The following is a 20,817-nucleotide window of genomic DNA, read 5'->3' on the forward strand; positions in this document are numbered from 1 at the left end:
TCCCGCCCGCTCGCCGCTGGGCGTGTGCCCGGCCCCCGGTGCTGCGTGACCGCGCGGGGAGGAGGAGGAGGAGTGTGGGTGCGGGGAATTTCCTTGTGTGGCGACGGAGGAACAACACCGCTCCAGACGGCGAGGCTGCGAGGAGGGCGCTGCTGCCGCCGGTTGCCGAGCGATGTGAGGGGGGAGCCCCCCCTGGGCCCTCCCCTCCCCCCGGAGCCGCCTGCTTTACCCCCCTCCCCTCACTCATCCCCGCCCCGCCATGCCGGACCAGATCTCCGTGTCGGAATTCGTGTCCGAGACCAATGAGGATTACAAGTCACCTACCGCCTCCAACTTCACCACCCGGATGGCCCAGTGCAGGAACACGGTGGCGGCCATCGAGGAGGTGAGCCCCGGGAGGGGAGGCGCGGCGGGGCGGGGAGCGGGCTCCGCAGCCCCCTCCGGCCTGGCTGCCCGCCGTGGCGGCAGCAGAGAACAAGGCGCTACCGGCGCTGGCTCCTGCCGCTCCCTCTCCCCGCCCGGCCCCAAGGAGCGCCCTCGGCTGCCGCTGAGAGGAAATGGGGCTCGCCCGGCTGGAGAGGGGAAAGAAAAGGAGAGGGGGGAAGGGCTGAGGCGCTGCTGCCCCCCGGCCCGCGGGGCTGGCGCTCTGCCCGCCTCCCCGCTCTCAGCTCGCCCCTCGGCGCACGGCGGGGCAGGGGCGCCGGCCGCCCCGCCGCCCCCGCTTCTCAGCCGAGGGGCAGGGGAACCCGAGCCCTTGTTTCTCTCTCTTCCTGGCGCCCGGAGAGCCCCGAGCCGAGCCGCACTCCCTCCTACCTGGGGGGGGGAACTTGAACTCTTCAGCCTCCCCCCTCAGCTCCTTCCTTCACAGCGATACCTGAACCGCTTCGGCCCCGCCACCCCTCCTTCCCGCCCCGCCAGCTGCCGTGTGGGGCTTGGGCCCTGGCAGCCCTGGCGGTGCGGGAGGTTGGAGGGTCCTTACTCCCGTATGTGTGTCTGTGTGTCTGCCTCCTGGCACAGGTGGGATTTAATCGTCTTTCCAGTCCCCGCTCATCGAAATTTAAACACCCTCCCCGCCTCGGGCATATGCTTTCAGGTAGCCTTCCCCCAGGAACCGCTTCTCCAGCGGCGTGAGGCGATGCCTGCCCTTCCCGGGGAGGGGAGAACACGCCGCCCCCAAAGCGGCGCTGGTTCAGCCCCCTCTTTTGCCTCCCCTTGGACAGCCTGGGCTGCGGGTACTTCATGTGAGCCGCTTTTGTCTCGTGAAGAGAGCCGTTTGTTCCTTTCGAGATGCTCGAAACGTGCCGTTGAACCTGATGGTAAGAGCCCTCTCTACCACGGAGGGTGGCTGCCAGCACTGGGGAGTGTGAGAGAGAGACTCTTTTTCCCTCCTGTTTCAAATCAGAGGGAAATCTGGGACAGGTCTGAACATAGTGAGAGCACATTCCATATCCCAGTCATAGACGCACAATGAAATGAGAAGCGTTTGTGTATCTTGATTCCTCTAGCAGCTTCTCTGAAGTAACTTGTGGGAGGGGGGGAATCTTACTTGTGATGCAGATTAATTTGATCCATCTACCTGTTACATCAGTTCTTACAGTGTGTGTTTGGTTGATTTGTTTTGCAGTAAGCATATATTTTAAAAAGAGCTTCTTCAGCAAAAAGAATCTTGTCAGTAGTTGATGTCCCTTCTTACAAAAGAACTGCCACTAGCAATAGATTATTAACGTGTCTTAAGTGAACAAAACCCAGGTTAGGTGTTTAAACACCCTTTTCAAGATTTTCCTGTTTTGCCAGTTCCGAAAACCACTAAAGCAAGGAGTTGAATTCAAAATAATCTGCACAGAAGGAATTACTGTTTTGTTCCTGGGGTAATTTTCTTCCCTGCAAGCTTGCACTTAAATGCCTGGATTTAATTATACCTTATTCATCTGATAGTCTTAAGATCAACAATTCTTTGCCAAAGACAACTTTTAAGAATAATTTTAGTTGCTTAATAATTGATTAACACAAAAATCGAAGTTAGTCTAAGCATTCAGGTCAAAACCAGTTTTGCCAGATTTAGAGATTTTTATTACAAGTCTCACAAAAATTGTTCTTTCTCTAAGCCTCAATTTCTAAAGCTTTATGATTGCAAAAATATCATTTCCCAGAAAAAACATGCAAAAAAGCTTTTGATTTTCATGTGTGATAATATAAAATTTATATATGATGACATTAAATTTTTAACATATCTTAAGATCTTTTAAAGATTCAACTCAGTTGCGTCTTGAAAACTTTATTTTTACATTAGGAGAAAGCTACGTGTTTAAACATTTTAGTATGGTGGATTTCTTTCTTATTTAATCTGCTTGGCGTTTTTGTGTCATATCTTTGATACACTGCTGTGTGATTTTTTTTTAAAAAGAAATTCAGTCAGGATGTTAAATCTTTGTTTATATCTCTGCATATTTTGGATATTAGACACTGTCTACTAGGTTAGGTACAAAAATTATCTTTTATGTTAATGATGATGAGGAATGTGCCTAGCGTCTTACAGATCTGAGCAAAGTTTGCAAGGCAGGAGATGAGAGATTGCAGTGGCTATAGCTGGTCTTAATAGTTTTGATCTGTATAGCACTTCTGGCAAAATATCAACAATTGCTGCCTGTTTGTGCTAAAGCATGTGTTGACATGACTACTGAATTTTTTTTCTTCATGATTTGTCAAGAGCAACAAACAAATTTTCATGGTTTTAAAACTGTGAAATCTTTTTTCAAGCTTAGACTTCTTTGGTTTGGAAATACTCAGGTTCTTTAGCATGACGTGCCTGGTTTTTCAGGTTAAATGTGATCCTTTGATAAAAAGCTGTCTATAGTGTAATACAGAAGTCAGTGCTCATCACCTTTTCTCTAAAAGGCTAGACAAGACTTAGTTCATCAGCTTGTTATGAACTAAAACTTAGTAAAGAATGCATCTAGAAATGTACCGGTAATACAAAGAACCTGTGCATTTCCAGTGTTGCAAGTACTGTGAAGCATCAGTTTCCAGCAGGCACTGCTCTGTTGCAGTAGACGGTACAGTTCTGAAAACGGGGACGCCTGGCTGTGTATGGTTTAGGAAATGTGTTACTCAAAACAGTCAGCAGGTAAGTTGAAACCGCGCTGACTGCTGGCTTCGTGGATGCATTGATTTTTAACAAGTGACTGTAAGAGCAAGTTTATTAACTGAAGATGGTTAAGTTGTCATTTCCCAGGATCTTGTGTATATGTATTAAATTACCAAATTAACTGGTTAATACTGATTCTTTGAGGATGTGTCTTAACTGCTTTTGCCAGTAAATCTGTTTCTGGAATGGACTGTGCAACTACCTTCATGAAGCCACCTTGGATCTCCCAAGCCTCGCGCTCCCTTGGAAGCAGAGGCACAGGGGGAGGCAGTGCAAAAGCACAGGAGGTGAGGGCTAGTGTGGCTTGTTAGCCTGAGCTCAGCTCTGTGCAAACACAGGTATCTGTTTCCAGGTCCCAATGGGAAGTCTTTTGCACTTACCTTTAAGACTGCTGGCTACCAGTTCTGTAATTCTGCCTTAGTTAATTAGCAGGTATCTAATAATGTCTTAAAAGTTTAGTTAATGAGGCCTTGCTTTCAGTGATGGAGTGGAAAAGGCTTGTTGAATGAGGAAATCAATAAGATGTTGGACAATTGTGAGTGTGTAATTTACTGATATGACTCTGTGGGCAATGGTGTTGCCTTAAATCACTGTTTTCTGCGCCTGGATTAACGGACCTCTGCCAGTTGCAGAATATGATTGAGTTTTAGCATCAGTTGAAAATACTTTGAGTTGTACTGTTTCATGGGATTGTATAGACCCATTACAGACCCTAGATGGTGATGGCCTTTGAGATCACCAGAAGCGCCTGCATTGCAGTTGGGGAGCTGCTGCCTATTCAGACGCTTGGAGAAAGAGAATCTGATCCTTTGCTCTCAGTAGTGGAAAAGGGATTAGGAAAGGCATGCTCGTGGAACACAACGCGATTTCAAAGGAAAAGGAATCATGTAATTTCTGCATTGTTCTCGGATTAGGATGTTGCTTAGCAAAATGTTGGGAATCTTTAGTTTCTGCTGAAGTAAAATTGTAAGTAAGCAGTATATGTCACAGGCCCTTACAGGTTACTGTTTAATCTTTGCATGTATGATAGTGACTAAGATTAAACAAGTTTTAGTTGATAGAGCGCAGAGCATAGTCACATGGTTGGGGGAGGGGTTGCTTGAAATCAGTAATGTAGTCTGACAAATACAGTCTTTTTAGTTGACTGTTTCTATTAAAGGTCCCAGGATCTAAAAATGGGTGGTGACTGTTCTTAAACTATGAACACTTAAAAATCTCATTTCAGTACTGCTATTACTTAGAACTTACTCTTCTCTCTTTTATGTGCTGTAAGTTAAATGAAGTAGTCTCTAAACTGTAATGGAGCCTACAAACTGGTCCTGATAGCTGTGATCGTTAAAGATTTTTAGAAATCATTTTATAGGGTGATTCAATGACTAGAATCCAAGTGCGTGCCACTTTTTTTTTTTTTTTTTTTTTTAAGCATTGACGTTTTACAATAATGACTAGAACTGAAGCCCATAAAAATCCTACCTGTTTATTTCTATTCTACATCTTGATCATGGTCTGGTCCTTGTAGACCAAAAAAGGAGGACAGGGGGCTGTTGTGCAGGCTACTATGTAAACAGAAGCAAACAGTTAATGTCCTGAAAACACTTCCATCTAAGTCAGGGGTGAGGTGCAAAGTTTACCGCGCCTACGTAAACGTCACTGGATACAGATTTCCCTATAAAGAGAGGAGAATGGCAACACTGAGAGAAGTTTAATAGGTTACTGGAACACCCTCCCCAGCACAGTTGTTCTTGCTACTGGGATGAATGTGTTGTAAGAAGTAGAGAGGATGAACGTGTGGTGGAAAGATGTAAAACATAAAACCAAACAAACAGTATAGTGGTACCAAAGATGGTCTTAGTTCTGTGGATAGAAATAGAGTTTGGAGTCTATTTAAAAGCTACTTTCTAGGAATTTCTGTAAATCTGTGAAATTAATATTAAAGCCATAACTTTAATGTCAGGTCTGTACTTGCCTTTGCTTTATAGGTCCTATTCCATGATGCTGCACCTCAATTGTTCTGTTATTTTGCAGTTTAAAAGACATTCTTTTGGTAATTTCCCCTCCTACAATGCAGCGTGTCATTTCAGTATCAAATCCTTTTCTTCCCCACTGTCACTGACAACAGCAGTTTTTCGTATCAGAAATGGTAACAACTTCCTGCCACCTAAGGCAATCCCACAGTTTTCGGCTGGCTTGGAGAGGTGTAAGGTATCAGTGCTTATTGAATGTTGTTCCCTCTTATATGTTAAAATGCTGTAATTCTCTCTGCTTGGTTTTGGTTCTGCAAAGCTAACGAGGGCGAGAGGTAATAACTTGGTAGGGGGGGCGAATGTGAGACTGGATACATGCATACACATGTGTGATTTTAAAACTTATACTTTCCCCAATACTTATTTTTTGCTTGTTAGGTCTTTAGGACTGGAGTTCCATCTTCCTATACTACATGATTGTGACTTGCTTTTGAAAGCTATGTGAAGAAGGCATTTTCATTTACTTTGAGCAGCAGTAGGAGATGTCATATATTGCAGTGCATTTTGGGAAATTTACTACTATTATTTGTATATTTCCTTTTAATAAAATACATCTTTGTGCCCGCTATAACATGATCTTTGGTAGAACATACTTGCACATTTTTCTTACCTCATTACTAAGTACAGTTCCATAAATACATGTTTAAAACTTTTTTGTGTTCCGCTTCTACTTTCTGTCTGGAATCGTGATTTTCTGTCATCAGCATCCAAAGAAGTTTCTGGGAAAGTCATTATGAGACAAGTGGCATGATGATTTCAAAAGGAGTGTGGGAATTCTGTTCTTTTTGAGAGGAATAGAGAGGATGGAAGTTGCAGAAATACAGGAGCTAAATTGTAGGTCTTCAGGTGGAGCTTTGTGCGTATTTTAAAATAGAGAATTTAAACCTTAAACCTTTAAAGTATAGAGGGTGTGCAGTCGGTTAAGGCAATTTCAAGTCATATAAGTAGATTGCTTGAACCTTACCTTGGTGCATCCAATGATGCATCTGCTTCCTATTACCAAATGCTGCCATTCCCCATAGGAGGATCAATGGAAAAGATGTACATTTCTGAAGTATTTTAATAATTGTAGCTTTTGTCTTTTGATTTTTTCCCTAATGCCACTGCATTTCTCAGAACCAACTGATCTGGATTTAGTCTGCTTTGTGTTGATGCTAAGAGAGTAGACACAGAAAGTGGCTAATTCCTCTTAGATTTAACCTACCTTCACTTCCTCTTCTCATCTTCACGTTGTTCTGTGTGCCATAATATACAACCTTGCTAGGTAAAGGTGAGGCCTTTATTCTGAAAGGCATTGCAAAGTCATAGGACAAAAGCCTAATCGCTGCTCCAAAATGCTTACAGTCCACATGTCGAGTGGACATGGCTGATGAATACAGGTGGAGGAATCCAAGAAAACTTGGTGCACCTCACTAGAGTACTGTGTGAGTAGCTGAACCACTGTGAAGTGGTTTCTTTTTATTCATATGCATTAGAGTAGTGGTTCTTCAATGTTTCAGTTCAACTCTTAAATATTTTATTTTTTTATAATTTGCACCTTCCATATCTGTATGTGTGTATGTATATGTATATGTTACATGCAACTAATCCCTATCTAAACTTCTGCACCGCAGCTTCTGAGCCTTGCTCTTAACAACTCACATGATCTGTCTGGCCCATTTCCCCAGAAACAACTTTTGCGCCTGAAGCTCCAGAAAAGTTGGGACTAGCCCTATTTAGGCTAGCTGTTCCCTCTGTTGTCTTGGGTATCGAGCTTCTCTATACTGTCTCAATGATGTTTACAGTCTCCTTATCTCTCTTAATTTCTTGAAGCTTCTTTGCCACGGAGGCCGTCAGTGCTTTGCCCGGCCTCTGTGGAGCTCCCTCGCCTGGCCCCTCTGCAGCAGCCTGGCCCAGCCCTGTCCGTGGTACTAGAGTCATGGCTGTGGCCCAGATGGGCTTCCTGCTAAGCTGGGGTGTCCCTCATGGTTGGGCTAGTGGCAAGAGTCTTCACTTGCCCTCAGTCCTCACTGGCTCTAAATAAATGTTACAGTCTTCATGAAGTTCTTAGAGAGGAAAGAAGAGACATTATCTGGGCGAAATCTTTCTGCAGCTTCTCCAGCTGTGGGGATACCTCCCATCCTGGCTCCCCTCTCCCCTTCTGTATAGCTCAGAAGAGTTTGTGTGTGCTGTAAAACATAGTAAGATAAGTACCAACTAAGCATTTGTAGGAAAACATGAAGGTGTGATTCTGAAAAAACAAATAGGTGTTTGTGGCTGGAGTTAGTCTGATCGGAGGGAGGGAGAGTCATGAGTGAACAAGAGGTGACTGGTGTTGCCTACTGGTAAGTGTTAGTATCAAAGACCACTGTTAAATTTGATGCAAAGGAGACTGCCGTTACAAGTATGGAGAGGGATTCATTGCATAGAAGACAGACTGAAAGGTTTAGTATTGTGAGTGAATGTGACTGAGAAAGACTGTATTTGTCAAGGCCAGAATGCTGAAATAATCAAAATTAAATGATGAGATCATGGCTAACAACCTTAGGTTAGGGTGAAAGGCTATGTTTTAGAGATACTATGCTGAAGGCATTTGCATAGTTGATGATAGACAGGTTTCAGTTTTAGAGAAACTGTTGGTTATGGTCAGGTAAAGCAGGCTGTCTGCTAACACCGCAAGCATGGAGGAAGAGTGCAAGAGGAATAAATAAGAGCTGTATTTCAGCCGCATTACGGTCAGGCATCTGTGATGACCAGCCAAGATGCTGACTTTTACAGAAGGAAACAGATAGAAGCAGGAGAAGCTAATGTGCAAATCGCTGATTCAAGGGCAGGAATCAAGTAGATGTTGTGGATGAGACTGGAAATAAGGTAAATGTTTATTGAATGGTTGAGGCTCAGTTCATTGTGTACTAAAAGCAAAACCAAGGCAAAACAAACAAAAAATATATTTTGGGGAAAGTCATTAAACTGAGAGCTGGTGAGGTCAGCAGAGCTGAAGAGTTATGTACTAAAGCTTGAAGAATGTTTATGAAGTATCCCAAGAAAGGGGAAAATTATGGGAAAAACTACAGACTGGAAATACCCCAAGGAGAATGTCACAAATGATCAGAGCCTGTCAGAAATGGGAAGAAAAAGCCAGGTAGTCAGAGGAAAGTTCCGTGTTAAAGAGTATATGTAAAGATAAAAGACAAATTTGGAAAAGTCAAGTTTCTTTAGGAATGGCAGCAGGCAGTAAAGAAGATAAAAATACTCTTTAAGTACATAGCGTTGTGAGGAGAGAAAGAAAGTATAATACATAATTAGAATGTAGTAGTATTAAAGATAATGCAGGTAATGCCAAATCTAAATGAGTGCTCTGCTGCAGTTTTTGAGCTTAAAGTGTGAGAGAAGCTAGAATGGATAACGGGAATATAGATGCAAGTAAGCAAAGCAATAAAGAAAACTGTGAGCTTAAAGCACCCAGTTTGTTGGCGCTGGTTAACTTATTTTCCAGGTTTCTGAAAGAACTAGGATGGTAACTAGCAAATACTCCTAACAAATCCTCTGAAGACTAGGATGATACCTGATTAAGCACAGAGGGTTGAAAAAGCAGGATGAAGAGGAGAATTATTTACAGCTAGTAAAAATGATCACAACAAATGCAGAAATGCAGACCATGACTGTTAAATTGAGGAGGAAAGATGTACTTACTTAAGATTGAAAGTACCCCTGGCTGAGTGGCAGGCAAGCAAAGTAACCAGTTCCCTTCCTACTTCCAGAAATGCTTGAAAAATACTGAAAATAAGCAACTGCCACTGCTATGTAGGAAGACAGCGCTTTCACATTTGCTTTCATTTTGTAAGTTGAAGCATAGTCAGATGTGCAAAAACTTCACATCAGGAGAAATTGTGTGGGTCCTTGTTTTCTCTTGCATCCGTGCTGGCAGTTTCTTATGGAAAAACAGAATTACTTGTAAAGTCATGCTTGTAAAGCTGCAGAGGGTGATTACACCCAGGTTTCATGTAAAGTTAAAATCTCTGCTTTAGTCCATTTTAACTGAGACAGGTTTCCCCCCCCACCCCCTTAAACCCAACAGGAAAATATAGATCAGGTCATGGGACAAACAGAAGTTTGGTGTTCATAACTCGTGATTTTATTGCAAGCTGATGGTAGGATTGCTTCTTTCTTTTTTTTTTTTTTTTTTTTTTTTTTTCCCCAGCCTTTTCTCCACACAGTCTCACGTTTGTTAGCACCATGCTCAAGCTCTTCTATATGTAAAATGCTTACTGTATGTAGTTGCTCTCGGTGGGGACAGAGACATAAGCTTGAAGAGTTTTGGTATTAAACATGAGATTTTCTGTGATTAAGATGACCACCAGCTTCTTTTATTTGGACTAAATCCAGACTTCTTTCATGGTGATTACATCAATGTAGGGATTAAGAGGAGGAGTACGTTTGGCTAGGAAACAACAAAAAATGGGGACACAAGAAAAAGTAAAACTTGGAAAGTAATAGAGAGCTGAAATGTCTGAGAGGTAATATGAGGATCAGTCAAAAGTGAAGAACAAGAAAATAGAGTCTCAATTAAAGGCAAATTGGGAGTTGAGAGAGTCATCCAGAGGCAGAAGTACTGCAATGGTGTATGAGGACTGGAGGATCAGGAGTTGGCACAAGGGCAGAAGCACTAAGGAGAAGATAAGGAAATGTATCAAAAGTCTTAAGTCAGAGGAATCAGAATTGGCAGGAGCTGCAAAGGAAGGGGGAGTGCGGGAGTGTTTATGCGGGAAGTAGGATGAAAATGCCAGGCAGAGAATGTGGAGGGAGGGCTGATGTGAAAAGGGTTGTTATAGTAGGGAGGCAGGCAGGGATATAGGGAAGGGATAGTGATGGAGGAAAGTCAGTAATGTGGCTATCATTGCTGCATCCTACCTTATAGTTCAGGAGATTGGAAGAAGAGTTCTGCATGTTACATATCCAGAAAATGGGACATAGTACTAAGTATTTTGCAGACTTCGTTAGCTGTTGTATATATTTCAGTTGTATTCAGAAAGAGAAAATAATTTACCATATGGGGGAGCATTTATTGATGGAGGAACTGAGATACAGCACTGTAACTGAATAGCTTTTTTCTTATGAGTAATGCTGCTTTGCAGGAAATAAGCTTGGGTAGTGTGATTCAGTACTTTTCATCTGGGGTAGTAGGCTTTGTTTTCAAGTGAGTAGGTGTTGGACAGAATTTAAAAAATTCTCTGCTTTATATATGAACTCTTTCATAAAAATATTTACTAGGGAAGTGACATACTGTGCAGTGAAGTATATGTTTTTGGAGTATATTCTTTAAGGGTGGCTGTAAAAGTTAACATGAAAGAATCTGTAATATAAATTCTAGCATCTGACTTGTTAAACCAAGAAGAAATAGAGAATTGAGAGGGAAGGCTGAAACTCTGCTCCTCATTGTCTTGGAGCAGTATGGTGTATAGAACCATCTGCTGTTTGTGGACCCCTCAGCTATCCCTGATTAAAGATCAGATTATCAATGTAGTTGTAGTCTGAAATCTATAATTCTGTCTAGGCATTATGCTAAGTATGTGTGTAGATACATCAAAACAGCTGAAGTGATTAGAGCTGAACAAATTACTTTTACGTTCCTGAAAGCTTTGTTCTACATTTAGAAGCCATATAGGAAGGGAATAAATAGTGAAGCGATGTGAACATTCATATGGATTATTTTCTCATTTTTTGTTTTTTATTCTTTGATAGTGAAAGATTTCTTTCCTAGGGTATGCAATTTCAAGGAAACTTAGAGTGTATTCTAGGGAATTCAACTTAGAAACAAATGCATTTACTAATCATTTTAAGCCCCTTCAATCAAACAGGATTACGATTTGGCTATAGCAATAGGAGTGGAAGTTTCCTTAGCACATGCAAACACAGCTTTTGCTCTGTTGTCACATGCAAAATGTGCAGTATAGAGTCTTGTAAAGCACATGTTTTTAATCATTTGTTTATTTTCCAGAACTGTAGGTGTATGTTGCACAACAACAGAAAAAATATCTTCAGAGTCCTCCTACACTTTGAGCTCCATGTAGACTAGACGCTAGCTGTGCTGAAGAGAGTAGCATTGGAGAAGCAATCATAGAATCACAGGATGGTTTGAGTTGGAAGGGGCCATAAAGATCATCTCGTTCCAACACCCTGCCTTGGGCAGGGACACCTTCCACTAGACCAGGTTGTTCAAAGCCTCATCCAACCTGGCCTGAGGTAGTAAATCTTTTGTAAGCTGCTTTTTGTTGGTTTCATTCATTCTTTTGCTTAGTTCATTCTCCTCTGTTGCTTGACTGCTGTGGTTGTGGATGACAAGTTTTTCCTGTAAGTATTTTCAGCCCGTCTTCTCTGTGCTAGGGGTGGAGTGGTAGTGTTTGCCACTGCCTTCCCTGTGCCCCGAGCCGTATGGATGTGGTGATGGTACAGGGAAACGTGCTGCATGGTTACGTATAGATTCAGGCATTTGTCTCTTCAGTTTCAGTCGGTTGATTCAGTAGCTGTTCCTGTTTTTTCTAAGAACACAACAGAAGTGCTGATAGGCCTGGACCTGCTTCTCTGTTCTAAACTGCTCCAATTTTAAATGCAGAAATTGTTCAGTGTTTGGTCTTAGGTAGCAGCTTTGTATGAATTTATCTTCCTAATGCTCAGTGATATAGGGAAGTACTGTTTACTTAACTTTATATCTATCTTCTGTGTATGGGAACTCCCTAATTATTGTGGCAAAGGTCACCCTGGGAGGAAGGGTTTTATTTTTACATCAAATATGATGTGAGTGGGTGTTTTATATCTACTGTTTGGTACACTAATAATTGTGTGACTTAACATTCACTTACACTTCTAGGAAGCTGTCCTGAGTGACAGGAGTGCCTGAACTGTTAATTTTAGTTATAGTTAAAGCTGCTGAAATGCCAGAATTTAAGATGTTTTCAAGACAGTAATAGTGTCTTGAGATTTCTCTAGTGGGACACCTAAACTGAATGATAATATATGACTGTTTGGATGCATTCTTTCATTTAAAAACAGATTCCAAAATGGAAATTCATAGAATATTATGCTCAAGCATTCATACAACAAGAACTCAAGCTGTTTACCAATAGCTGCAGTATGACAAGGCATCAACAAAATGAAATTATTACAATTTCTTTTTTTCATTTAACCAAAAGAGGAAGATATTGCTGTTATCAAATGTTTGTTTGCCATAAGTTGTCTAATCTTACATTTGCATTAGCTGCTGTTAATTACACTATCACGCAGTTACTTTTTAGTGGGGAAAAAACGTATTATTACTGAGAGGCCATGCAGAGATTTTCAAAGGTGGTATACTGAATTATAGAGAGGTTAGAGTGAAAGTCATAGGCTGGAGTCTCCATGTCACTGTAGAACAGAAATAATTTTACACTGTGTCAAGTGAAAATTAGTTTTATCATTTGACACTGGGCTTTCAGATGAGAACTGGCAAATTAAACTGAAAGGTTAACTATACAAAATGTATTAAATTGTAAAAGGAAACAACTCTTCACTGAAGAAAACTAAGCTGTAGTAATTAATATGCCATCAGTATTATAGGTAGATACCTGTCATAAATTTCTGCCCTGGAAGGGTGATGTCTGATGTATTGCTTTATCTCTGCTTATTCTAATTTTGACAGCTGATTCAGTGTTTCCCAAGGAATAACTGATACATTTGAGGTGATTTGTCTTTGTCTGTTCTGGAGTCCCCTGCAGTTACCTGCCATTCTTTGCTGTGGAAGTATGGTGTCTTAAAAGTTCCAGGTGTGTCATGAACTAGATAAAGTTTATGTGCCTTTTATTCCCTTTCAGAGTGGCCACCTCATGTGTCTGCCAAAGATGTTTGTAATACAGCTTGTACTGTTGATTTCTGTTAAGACATTCTTGGAGGCCTGTTAAGACTGAGGTTTGATTGTGCCACATTGCTGTAGACTCTTTTCTTTTCTTGATCAGTTTCTGGTCCCTAGAATTATTGGATAAATACAGAAGATAAATGACGAAAAGTGTGCTGGATGGGGAGGTATAGGTCAGTTTATGGCATCCCGTTGATCTGTGCTCATACCACAAAGGTTTTCGTTTTTAGGACAGAGAAAGTGCATCGTATATAGGGAAAACTTACTGTTTAGTTCTTCATCATTTTATAGAGATTGCAACTGGGCTATTCGCCTGGCTCAAGTAGGGAGTTTGAAGACTACTAAAACCAAATTAGAGAATCTGGAAAGTGTTTCATTTGTTGATTACTCCCATAAATAACTAAAAATTCTCTATTCAAAAAGCTTGTCATATGCAGAATAAAAAGGCATTATGCTCTGCAAAGATAAATTCTTGTTGGCTCTGATCATGTATAAAAGGATTTAATACTAGGGAAAAGAGTACTGGATTGAGAAATATGCAAAAGGAAAATCCCATCAGCCTACTTTATCATAAATGCTGTTGAGCGATACAGGGTACAGATCAGCCTCTTCCAACAGCTGGGCTCCAAACCATGAAGGGCTTTGATGGATGCTAACAGCAGACAGAAATGCAAAACCATGAAGCTAGAGAAAAGTCTTTTTGCAGCTGAGGACCAGAGAATTTTGACACGGGTAAAGGGATGATTAAGTTTACGTGGCTGTTCAAGACAGTCGTCACTGGAACTTTATCTTGCTATCTTTATCTTGTGTTACTCTATTTTACATAATGATGTACCTTAGGATATTGAAGCATGTAATACTAAATACATGGATATGGAGATCAGGACTTGGCTAGTGGAACTGGAAAATTAAACAACAATTAAATAATAAATAAGAGAGTTTTATTTACACACCCTTTGTTTAAAAATGAGCCATTGTAAAGAGTAGGTGCATCATGTCTGTTTTGTTGCTTATGAGATCTATATTTAAAATCCAGGCATCTTGTCTTTGAAAGCAGATAGCTGCAATGTTGGTGGTGAAATTATGAAAGGAGAAGGAACCCAGTATAAAAATTGGTTAATGTAGGAGGTGGATGTGTTCTGGAGAAATAGTTGGCATAAGTGGCCTCTGTTCTTTTCTGTTAGGGAAGAGGTTTCATTATACAAAAATGCTTGGTGTCTGCCCCCTGCTTAATTATCTGTTGCATTTCCAGCTTTATGTAGGGAGGGAAGCATGTGGAAATTGAATGATTAATACACAGATGCAGCACCTTTTCTGTTCAGTGTGCAACAGTATTACGTAGTGACTTGTGTAAGCTCTGAACCTCTGATTTGGGATTTGTTTTTACTGGTAGAAGTGATTTGTTAGAGAATTATGATTTGTAGGTATGCCTTATTTCATTTTTTATCAAAACAAAGAATTGTACAAAGTTCTATGCTCAAGTGCGTTTTTTGTATCCAACATAGAGCAGGATCAACTTTTCCCATCTTTTACCTTTGCAATAGAATTACCTTTTACTTTCCCAAAGCAGTGGTATTGCCTCTTTCTGCCATGCACACCTTAGCTGTATGCCCAGTAGTGTAGAGCTGAAATGTTTACTACATTTTTCTGCCAGATAGACCAGTGCTTGTTCAAACAGATTGCCTTGGCGTTGGGCCCACAAGAACCACAAACCCAGATGCTGGAGGAACAATTGCTTTTGTGGAAAGGGACTTTGCAGAGATAATTCTGCCATAAACTCTGTCCTTTTTATTGCATGTCTGTCTCTGTACCTTCACAGTCTGGTAAGTAGACAGGTCTTGTGTCTAAGAGCTTATTTATACAAAAAACCTCATAGCTACTGTAGAATGTAATGTTCTGGAACATTTCTTCACATACACTCTCTAAATAAAGTAATGACCCCAAATTAAAGTTTTTCAAATTATTATTAATCTAGAATATGTTTATAGGCTAGACTGCCTTGCCCCAGGCTATGCCTATGAGGTTTTTTCCCACTCTTTGTGTCAGTCCCTCCCCAAATGTGCCGGGTCATCAGTGGAAGGAAACTGGAGAGGAGAGTTCGGGTTGTTCAGCCTGGAGAAGGCTCCAGGGACACCTTATAGCAGCCTTCCAGTGCTTAAAGGGTGCCTGCAGGAAAGGTGGGGAGGGACTCTTCATCAGGGAGTGTGGTGATAGGATGAGGGGTAAGAGTTGGAAACTGAAAGAGGGGAGATTTAGATTAAAAATTAGCAAGAAGTTCTTCACTGTGAGGGTGGTGAGGCACTGGCACAGGTTGCCCAGGGAAGCTGCGGCTGCCCCCTCCCTGGCAGTGTTCAAGGCCAGGTTGGATGGGACTTGGAGCAACCTGGTCTGGTGGGAGGTGTCCCTGCCCATGGGAGGGGGGTTGGAACTAGGTGATCTTTGAGGTACCTTCCAGCCCAAACCATTCTGTGATTCAGAAAAGAAACTAATACTTGGAGGGAGGAAATGACATAGCAATAGGAGAATGGAAAGGGGATTTTGGAGGGGGATAACATGATTTAGGGAGTTCTTTACCACCTTCTGTAACAGAAAAGTGGGTTGAGGCCAGCAGTGTAGACAGTTCACTTCTAGCAGAAAAATAACAGAGATAGAATGTCTGTGGATATCTCTGATCTTTTGAGTCAGAGAGGATTAATTACAGCATGTATCAGATTGCCTGTAAAGATACACCAGAGAAGCCAAACAATTGTGCTTGCTGGGTACGAGTATTCAAAACTTGCTATTGTTACTTTTTAAACAAGACCAGTCCAGTAAGGCACAAAAGCTGATTCTTGCTCTATTGTTTGTACAGTAATTATTTGATCACTTCTCTTTTCCTTACTAACTGACCAAGTTTCTTCCTGCGTCCTTTTGTTTTTGGGGAGGATCTTCCTATTTGTGCTCAGCATCTGCAGCAACCTCTGGCATTATTACTTGCTCTCAAACATTGTGAAGTACAGAAGGATTTATGCCTGCTGAGTAGCCCTATACTTTAATACAAATTGCTGAAATTGAGAGTGAGATTAGATTTTGGTTTAAACTTATAGTGGTTAAGATAATTTTTTCTATGGGATCTAAAGTCAGTATGTTAATATTTTATTTGTGTCTTCGTCAGTTAGATGTGCAGTATGGGTAAGAACACATAGTTTCCTGTCTCTAAGATTATTTTTCAAATGACTTGAGGTTATTTCCCGAAGTGTTGTTACTGCTTTAGCAGTTCTTCCAAGCATTATTTGTTGTTGTTCCAATGGACTCTTTATTTCTTTTAAACAAACAAACAAACGATTTGGTTACCTTGAGACTTTTCACAAATTCAGATCCAGTTCAATGAATACTTTGAGCAAAAACCCCATCCAAATAACCAAAAATGTGAAATAGTTAATTTTAGCCTTTCTGAAATGAAGCTGCTGTGGGTAAGAAGAAAGGAATGTATTGGAGGCTTTCAACTGTTTCAAATAAAAAAAAAATAGAACAAAGATGATGGCTGAGTTCTTCCCCATCCTCGCTCACTAATTCCCACAGTGGGCTGTCATGCAGTCCTGAAGGCAGGCACGCCGAGCTGCAAGAAGTCAAGTTTAGTTTTTTTCTTTCCCTTGTCTGGAGTTAGAAAACTTTGGCTTGTTTCTCTTGGGAATAGCCTGTTTCAGGTTGAGAGTCTCTCAGTCTTTTATTTTTAAACTGATTGCTGGAAACTGGGAGATGATGCTGGGGAAGGATGTGCATGTGCTTTTCTACGGTTGCTGCCCTAAACATCTGCTGTTGGCCACTACCAATAGAGGATACCAGGTTAAATGGATTGTTGATCTGACCCAGTATGGCTATCTTTCTGTTTCTCTACAGATAAACAATTATTTTCTGGGCCACAAAGAAATAAGGCACCTGTGCAAGGACACTTACGTAAGATAAAGACCCAGACTTCTGCTGTAAGTGTGGCACAAAAGATACTTAATGAGCATCTAACCACTAGAGCCTGGGGACTCTCCATTTATGCTGCTACTGCCCTGTTTTTCCCCTACTCTTTGGTTCTGTAAAATGTGCCAAAATCAGTATGTTCAGTTACTCAGTTTCTGCCTTCCTGCTTTTTTTTCCTCCTCCAGTTAAATATAATAATAGAACACTTTGTTTTCCCCCCACTCCGCTGAAAAGAGTAAATAATACGTTATTTTTTTTTGTGCCAGCCTGAAATGTATTAAATATGTTTATTAATTTGAACCAATACCCCTTCCAGAAGAGAGAAGCCTGTATATTGCACAGATCTATTTAGACGACATAGGTTTTTGGATTGATGCTAGTTTTGAGGTTCGTTGGTTTTGTTTGTTTTGGTGTTTTGTGTTTTTCTTTTGGGAAGCAGCAATGAAATGTTTAAACACTGTATTTCCCAGTGGGCTTAAATCTTTCTAGGCAGTGTGAAATGGACTTGAACAGGTTTTTATTATTATTATTTTAAAGTGTCAGGGCAGATTGTGGCATACAAAGTAGGATGTAGAATAACATTTCAGGAAGTTTCAGTAACCTCGGACTGATTTCTTCCTGGTAAGATGGGTTTGGTTCTAACTAGTTGGCACATTTTATTGTTTGGAGTACAAAGCTTTGAAGCAGTTAAAATGGAAATTAGCCTTTGGCAAGTGAAACTGGACCTTGTTCCTAAATGAGGGAAAAAGCTTTGCTACTGATCACTGGTAGTTGAGTCCTCTCTCTAATGCTCATTTTAATAGCTGTGTTTTCTTCTGTTTATTTAGGTATGCTTGTCCCCCTCCCTAGTATACTTACTGCAGATATGTTTGTTGCTAAATTCTCGTCAGGCGTATAGAATTTTAATTATTTTTTGTAATGATTTGGGTGGCTTCTTCTACACTCCGTATGGGCCTCAGAAATGCATTTACTTCATTATTGTAATTTTGAAATTTTCGGCCTGTGTCACCCTGAATACCTAATGCTTATATTACTGAATACCTTGTGAAAAATACATTAGCCACGTGTCCAAAGCCTATTTGTGATGGGCGCGAAAATATTAGCCATAACTTGCTAGGAGAAAACAAACATGAATTACAATTTTAAAAAATGTTGCATATTGCAGGTAATTGTAGGGTTTGTTTTTTGTATATGATCATGTGTGGTAACTGCATAGAGAGATAAACTAATTGAAGATACAGCAAGAAAAATGAACAGTTACAGATTTTTCAAGCACAACAAATAAATTTAGACATCTTTTGTAAACGTTTTCACTGTGTAACCTTAAGTTGTAAGGTAAAAAGGTTTTCAAACTAAATCATTTTAAGAGAAATTGGCTATGCGTTTTCAAGAAGAATACTGATATGAGCACCAGGTTTGATAATAAATTTACCAACGTTCATGTATTTTAATCCAATGTTGCCATTTATTTAGAAGCCTTGAAATTCATGTCAGGAGAACTAGATCAATACCAGGCTGATTATAGCATATGTGTTAGACTTGTCGAACAAGTGATCTCTATGATATCTAGATATGCTACAGCAATACCATATAGATCTAACGTGAAAAGTAATTTACCTTAAAAATGTTTTCACAAGATTAACATTAGAAGTCACATAAAAATAAATGAACAGAAGACATAAGTGCTGTGTTTGGAAAAATATTGCACTGACAAGGGCATGCTCAAGAAGGTCACTTTTGAGTTCATGTTTCAGTTCATGCTGCATAACACTGCTTCTGCAATAATGTAGCTTCTTTTCTAATGTACAGGTTAGAATTCGTGTTTTTCCCTAAATCAAAGCTATATTTACTATTTTTAACAAGAGGGAAGTCTGAGTGCTCATCAGTAGAAACTGAGTGGGACTATGAAAATGGTTGATATGGCCTCTTTGACTATGTTTTGCTGAAATAATCAGTTGCCAAAGTAAACAGTCTTACAGTAGAGTTTTTTGAGTCAAAACTAGAAGCATTACATGAGAGGACTAAATGAGCCCACCAGATGAATTACATGGTCACTTTTCTTCTAGTTCAGAAGTTTACTGGGCATTTTAAACAGGTGAAAAGAAATGCTAGAATATGCAACATCAGAAGCCATTTTAAAATTCACTGCTTCTGACACTGTACAGAAAGTGCACAAAGCAGTTGAATTAGGAGAGGGTAGCATTATGGCATGTGTGTGCGCGTTGGTGTAGCGTGTGTATATTTGTGAAACAAATACAGGATTAGAAATTCAAAGTATAATAAAGCTACAGCAGTATTTAAACTGCTGTTTAAAGATTTGGACAAAGAACAGAATGAGAAAATATGAAGAACAGTACTAAAGACAAAGAGCTGACATTTCCAATTTTTATGCTGAAATGACTCCTTTGAAACACTAGTTGTGATTAAACACCAATGTCTTTCAGTTAAACAAAGGCGAAGTCCCCCTCCCCATTTTTTGGTCTATAAGCAAGACTAAAATACAGTATTAAAGATGCAGAGTTTTTCAGTATTTTGTCCGTTAGTCTGTAGGCATACGTAGCCACACTTGCAGGCAGCATTATCAAAATATTTCAAAGGAATGGAGGACTAGAAGAAACCTCCTACAGGAGCAAGTCTAGTTCCTTGCCACAGTAGGAAACAACATAATAATCCTTCATAAATGTATTTAGGTTTCTCTGAAATGGGTAGATATCTGTTACTCTTTATCTCCTGTTTGAAAAGCTTCCCAGAGTTTGATTTGTTTTTCCTCAATTTCTATTCGCAGTTTGTTCAGGTGCAGCTTTTACTCAGCTGTTCTTGTGCTAACTTTTTTTTGTTGTTGTTTTTTGTTTGTTTTTGTTTGGTTTTTTTTAGCTTAAATATTTCTCAGTGTTTATCCCTTTTTCTCTCTTTGTTATCACCAGTGAGGAATTTATGTAGGACCCTTTCCAATCAGGCGAGAGCAGGCAACCTACAGACTGTCTGTCAGGGTAACTGAACAAGCACGAGGTATGGGCAGTCAGTGCCATGTTATCCAAGCAAAATCATATTGATCATTAGTTGCCTAGATAATAGCCCAAACATGCTTGAGTGACTGGAGATCATTTCAGGAAGGCAGCCTGTTCTTCTTACATTTTCTACTTTTTAATTTTTAAAAATTATTTATTTATTGAAGTGTTTTGTGCTTTTTATTTATTTACATTTGTGTAATGGGCACATTCCAGTTTCCTCTAGCTATCTGCTTGAGCTAGCTGAAGTTAAGTTTGCTACAGCTTATTCCCGGTAATCTAATTACAAAACCAGAGCAGTTCAAGAAAGACTTATTATTCTGTTCCATACTTCACATACTGGTGGGTGAAAGCAGCACCCACATTGCCTCCCATTTTGTGTGTGTAATTCCTCTGTAAATGTTCATCAGAGTCAAAAATCCAGTGGTTCAGAGAGCCATGGAAGCTTTCAAGACCAAGATTTTGGACCTACACCTTTTCACATTTCAGAGTATGTAGTATTCAGTGACTTTTTTTATTTGTTTGTTTCCTTGTCTTTGGTGGAAAGAGATCTCCTGTATCTTCAAGTTTTTGTTTTTCATGTCTATGTCACTTTGACACCCTGTGGTGATTCTGCAATCATCTAGTAAGCCAAACCCCTCTATTCTCCATAGTTTTTTTTCACTGATCTCCCAGTTCATATATGGGTTTTTGCAGTCTTCACTGCAGTCATTCTCATTAATCACATCAATGAATTCAACAACAAAACCCACTCATTTTTAAAGAATGAAACAGTTTAATTTTGTGGCAGTTTGTTAATTTTACTAATTACAATATTTTTTA

At 40.3% G+C, this 20,817-nt stretch overlaps 1 protein-coding gene across 3 annotated transcripts in view; it reads left to right on the plus strand.

Annotated features, from left to right (window-relative positions):
* The first annotated feature begins 259 nt into the window (after positions 1–259).
* The window catches only part of ASAP2 (ArfGAP with SH3 domain, ankyrin repeat and PH domain 2), a 91,259-nt gene continuing 70,701 nt past the window's right edge, over positions 260–20,817 (plus strand). For all 3 annotated transcript variants that reach the window (XM_086461563.1, XM_086461564.1, XM_086461565.1), the window contains exon 1: positions 260–385. In XM_086461563.1, coding sequence (XP_086317689.1) covers positions 260–385 — 126 coding nt within the window. The remainder of the gene's footprint in view (positions 386–20,817) is intronic.

This window comes from Leptosomus discolor, chromosome 2 (assembly GCF_034619465.1).
Source record: "Leptosomus discolor isolate bLepDis1 chromosome 2, bLepDis1.hap2, whole genome shotgun sequence".
Classification (NCBI taxonomy): domain Eukaryota; kingdom Metazoa; phylum Chordata; class Aves; order Leptosomiformes; family Leptosomidae; genus Leptosomus; species Leptosomus discolor.